This window comes from Corvus brachyrhynchos, unplaced genomic scaffold, assembly GCF_000691975.1.
Source record: "Corvus brachyrhynchos isolate BGI_N302 unplaced genomic scaffold, ASM69197v1 scaffold122, whole genome shotgun sequence".
Taxonomy (NCBI): Eukaryota; Metazoa; Chordata; class Aves; order Passeriformes; family Corvidae; genus Corvus; species Corvus brachyrhynchos.
In genome coordinates this window covers 630479-635769 of record NW_008236778.1, presented here as the reverse complement: position 1 = coordinate 635769, position 5291 = coordinate 630479, and the positions used below count along the sequence as shown (strand labels likewise).

At 62.4% G+C, this 5291-nt stretch overlaps 1 protein-coding gene across 1 annotated transcript in view; it reads left to right on the top strand.

Annotated features, from left to right (window-relative positions):
* The window catches only part of NES (nestin), a 7723-nt gene extending 4975 nt beyond the window's left edge, over positions 1-2748 (top strand). Inside the window, exon 5 of the mRNA XM_017727856.1 lies at positions 5-2748. Within this exon, the coding sequence (XP_017583345.1) occupies positions 5-2256 (2252 nt within the window). The 3' untranslated portion in view covers positions 2257-2748. The remainder of the gene's footprint in view (positions 1-4) is intronic.
* Positions 2749-5291: the final 2543 nt, after the last annotated feature.

Genomic DNA, 5291 nt, shown 5'->3' with positions numbered 1-5291 from the left:
AGCACAGCCCCAGAGCAGCCTGAGGACCTGCAGGAAATCGGCTCTGTGGAAGCAGGGGGGGAACAGGAGGAGCTGAAGCCAAGAGAGGAGCCCTGGGCTGGGGGGGATGACGGCAGTGGCCAAGAGCCCTGTCCAGAGGACTGGGAGGTGACAGCAGAGGACACAGAGGGAGTTTTGGGGACAGAAGAGCCAGTCTGGACAGATGACATCCCGAGCAGTGCAGGAAGGCTGAAAAGTGAGGAGAGAGATGGCACATCGCCAGCAGAGCTGGAGGAAGCCCAGGAAGATGATGAAGAAGATGCCAAGAGCCAGGAGATGAGCCAGCAGCAGCCACTGCCAGAGGCTGAGCTGGCACCAGAGCTGGCGAGGCAGGAGCAGGAGGGCACCGTGGCAGAGCCTGACCCAGCCCCTCCAGGTGCCCCTGAGCAAGGGCACAGCCAGGAGCTGGCCGAGGCTCCAGAGGAGCCATGGGAGGTGCAGGATGAGGGTGCTGATGCCGAGCTCAGCTCAGAGCTGGGGAAGCCGGTGAGCTCAGAGCTCGTGGCACTGGAGCAGGTGCCAGGTGACAGCGTGGAGAGTGGCGAGTGGGCACTGGAGGAGGCCCCTGGAGACCCAGAGCCCACCCCAGGCACCGGCAGGAGGGTGGAGCTGGAGGACACGCTGCCGGACAGCACACCCTTGCACCTCTACGAAGGGGAGATGCTGGCGGTGGGTGCACCCAGCCCAAACCTGCCGGAGACTGAGGAGACCACGGAGACAGCGCCTGCGTCTGACCCAGCTCACGAGGGTGAAGGGTGGCTGGAAGGGAGGGACAAGCCACCAACTCCCACCATGCCAGAGAGCCCTGAAGAGGAGGCAGGGGCAGAGGTGGCTGCTGTGGCAGAGGGTGCTGAGGAGGAGGAAGGTTATTTCATGGTCTCTGCTCCCAACCAAGAGGCGTCCAGCTCAGAGGAAGCCGAGATATCTGAGGACTTTGAAGAAATTAAAGTTGAAGCAACTGAAGGCAGCCAAGATGATCTGGGGGCTCCTGGAGAAGCATCTCCAGTGCCAGAGGGCAAAGAGCACCTCGAGGCGCTTGTTGGGGAAGCAGATGACGATACAGAGATGCCCACTGAAGAAGCTGAGATGCCAAAGGACGAGGACAACACTGCTGTGCTGGAGGAAGGCCCAGCTGAGCCTGAAGCAGATTCCAGCTGTCTCAGGGCCGTGGGATCATCAGCAGGAGGTACTGACGAGCCAGCCCAGGGTGCCACAGGCACCGGAGCATGGGAGGGACCGGAGCATTCGGAAGGTTTGGCCGCTGAATCGGATGAGGAGCTCCATGACACAGCTGAGCTGGAGAGGGATGCCAGTGGAGCAACAACCCTCCCAGGCTGCAGCCTGGGGTTGGCAGGGCAGGAGGAGGAGGGGGCAGATGAGGATGAGCCCAGCACGGCTCTCCATGACACGGCCAAGGCCGCCCCTCCAGCAGGGTTCCAGGCCCAGGCGGTGCCTGACGAAGCAGAGCAGCTGTTGGAAGAGCAGCCATCCGCGGAGGAGGAAGCACTCGACAGTGACAGCCCTCCTTCACCCAGGAACGAGCAGCACCCCGAGGCCAGCCCACCTCCACTGGGCTCTGCGCTGGAGCAGGGTGGTTTTCCAGAGGTGATTCCCGATATCCCTGACACAGCTGTTCTCTCTGCAGAGGTGCCAGTGGATATCATGAAAGACTCGGATATTTTGGAAATAGTTGAGCAGGCCCTGGAATTCAACCAGGAGCTGATGGGGGTGAGGGTGGCAGAGGGTGGGCAGCAGGATCCTGGAAGGACCGAGCTCCCCCAGGATGCAGGGGAAGACTCCTCGCCCGCCTCATCCAGCGAGGAAGAGCCGACGGTGCAGGAGGCACCAGCAGATGTGGTCCCAGAGATGGAGGGCCTGGCCCAGGCCCAGAACGGGCTGCACCGGGAGGCCAGTCTGGAAGACCTGGCTGAATTCACCGAGGAGGTGCTGAACGGCATCGCCAGCACAGCACCAGCACAGGAGCTCCCCACAGAGACCGCAGACCCCTCGGCGGTGGTGCCACCGCAGCCCCCCAGCCCTGGAGATGGCACCGCCACCAAGCTGGGGGATGCCACCCTCAGGGGAAAGCTTGGTGGAGCTGACCCCAGCCCTGTGCCCCCCGCTCTGGGGGAGGACGTCCTGTGCCTCGTGCCCGACCAGCCACCAGCGTGCCGGCTCAGAGCCGAGCAGGAGCCCTGGTCCTCAGGGGACGAGTGACAGCAGTCGGGGGGAGCCCTCTGGTAGCCCCCTTCCTGCCAAAACCCAGAACCCCCACTTGTCCCACCCACCCTCCTAACGCTTCCCTGTCTCCTTGTGGTTTTTAACATGTTTGTGTGGATTTTTTGCACCCCTTTTCAGAGTGAAGAACCACCAAGTTCCGTTCCACCCCTCAGCCCACCCAAACTCGCATGCTTGCTCTGGGACCCCTGCTTCATTTTGAGCCTCCTCTGGGTGGGTTGCCGTGGCTGTATTTAATTTAAACTCTGTGTTTCCCCCTTCCCTGCAATCTTCTCCTCTCAACTCCCCCAGTATTTTCCCCAGGAAGCCCAGCTGGAGGCTAGGGACCCCCCCAAACTGCACCCCGGGACTCAGAGCCTTGGGGCTCCGTCACCCCAGGGTCCCCAACCCGCTGACACTGGGGGCTGAGCCACGCTGGATGTACCCACTGCCTCGACATTAATTTAATAAAGCCTCATCCTCCCACTCAGAGCCCTGGCTCTCCTCACTGGGGGGGCAGGGGCAGCAGCCCCGGGGCAGGACTGGGGGGCCGGGAGGGGCTGGGGACAGCGTCCATGCAGTGATGCTCCCCCATCTCTAAGACAATGCATATCCCTGGAGCAGCGTGGCCCCAATCCCTGGGGCGATGCCCCTGATGCCTTGGGAGGCCACCTAAAAACAGAGACTAGACAGGAATAAGGGAATAAAGGGAGGTATTTATTCAAAGGGCCTTCAAAGGTACCCCTGGGAGCCAGAGGCCACTGCCCAGATGGACCCCAAGGTGGACGTCAGGTCACGAGTTCTTCACGCTTTTATAGGTTTGGGTCATTTGCATATCAGGGTTAATTCTCCAATTAAAGCTTCAGTTAATGATGTAATTTCCCTCAGCTTGCCTCCCTTTAGAGGCTTTTGGTTTACACATTTTGGGCCTGGGACGGTCTGGGTGTCCTTGGAGAGCAGGCCCAGAGAGGCTTTGTTATGTCTACAGAGCATGAGAGAGAAGTGAACAGGCTACAAGAAACTTCATAGTTACACACCAGGCAGTGCAGGATTTGAAAAATATGAAAGTTAAAACCCAAGGCGTCACCCCCAGGAGGACACGCCCCCATTCCCAGGGTGATGCAGCCCCCTGGGGTTATGGACCCTCATCCCTGCTGCAATACTCCCCCGACCCAGACCGATGCCGCGCCCCGAGGTGATGCTCCCCCACCCCTGGGGCCCCGCAAATGCCACTCAGGGCTCGCTGCTGGCCGGGAACTTCCCAGCTTCCGCCTGGGCTGCCGGCAGGAGCGGGGCGGGATGCCAGCCCAGCCCACCCAGTGCCCGTGCCAGCGCCCGGAGCCAGGAGCCAGCAGCACCAGCCGCTGTTCCTGCCCGATCTGGGCAGGATGCCCACGGAACAACCCGCGGATCCCGGCCCCGGGAGCTGCGGGAACCCCGGCACCGCGGTGGGGACCCTCTCACCCAAAGGGTGATGGGCTTCAGGGGGGCTGCGAGGAGCCGGCGGGGTTCAATCGCCCCGTTGTGCAGCCGGGCGTGGGGACGGCGCGGGCACAGCCGCATAAATCAGCCTCCCGCTGAAGAATGGGCTCCTTTATGCCGGGCAAAGGGCTGAGTCACCCGGGCGAAGGGACGCGGTGACTCGGGTGGCCATGGCATCCCTGGGGCTCGCCAGCCTTGCGCCCACGGGTGTGCTCAGCATCGCTGCTCGAGTGCCCCGGCTGCCCTCCTGGCTGGCCCCGGCGCTTGTCCACGCGCCGGATTTAGCTCGGTCATTCCCGTGCCAGCGCCCAGGGATGCTCGGAGCCAGGGACCGATAAGAACCCAACATTTAGCTGCCTTCCTCCCTGCGAAGCCCCCGGCCCCCTCCCCTGCCTGGAGGCGACAGTTTCCTTTTAAGGTGAAACTCCAACGGATCCAAACACCGTAATAAAAAATCCCCCTCTGATGAGTTTAATCAGGCGCCGAGTCTGTGTTCAATCAGCCCCTGGCCCAACACACCTCGGGCTGCCTGGGCAGCATCAGCCTGGCAGCGGCTCCAGCAGCACCCCCCGAGCCCCCAGTGCCCCCCGAGGGGTCCCCAAAGCTGGGGGTGCCCGGGCCAGGAGAGCGGTGGAGGATGTCGAGGAGGAGACGGAGATGGCTCGGGCGAGGCTTCGCCATGCGGGGGGTGACATTCCTCCCGAAATTAATCCACATTCCAGCCGGTGCTGACAGAGTGATGAGGGGGGACAGATGGCGGGGGGAGGGGGAGCCCCTTCCTCCCCGCGAGGAGGAGGAGGAGGGTGGGATGAAGTGCCAAAGTCTGGGAGTCAGCTGGGGGGATGGGGGAGATTGCCGGGGCCTTTGGAACCCGCCGGGGCTGCAGCCAGGAGAGCAAACCCTGGTGAGGCTCGTCGGGCTGGCGAGTGCCCGAAGGACTGGGCAGTGATGGGACAAGAATGTTCCCAGCACCCAGCACCAAGTGTGTCCCCAACAGGACCGAGTGTGTCCCCGAGGGGACTGAGTGTGTCCCAACAGGATCAAGTGTGTCACCAATTGGATCCAGTGTGTCCCCAGTGGGACCGAATGTGTCTGTGATGGGACCGGTCATGTTCCCAGTGAGTTCAAGGATGTCCCTCATGGGACTAAGCTTGTCCTCAGTGGGATCAAGAGTGTCCCCGGTGGGAGCTGGACTGTCCTTCAGTGCTGAGTGTGACTACAACAGGACCAAACATGACCTGGCAGGGGGAAAAAGGGCACCTGGGTTACTTTACGACCACCCCGGCTGGGGCTGCAGCTCGGACACCCACTGGGAACATCTCCCCTGACTCCAAATTCCATCAGACCCAACCAGAGTGTTCAGGGCCCCACAGGCAGCACCCACTGTCCCACCCCCAGCCGAGTGCACACAGGCTGATTTTGGGGACCATGCTGCTTTGGGGGGCTGGAAAGGGAAATGGAGGTGCCCTACACTCCAACCCTGCTCACAGCCGGGCGGGAGCACCGGGGGGCACAGGAGTGTGCAGGGGGCAGGGGGTGCTGGGGGCTGCAGC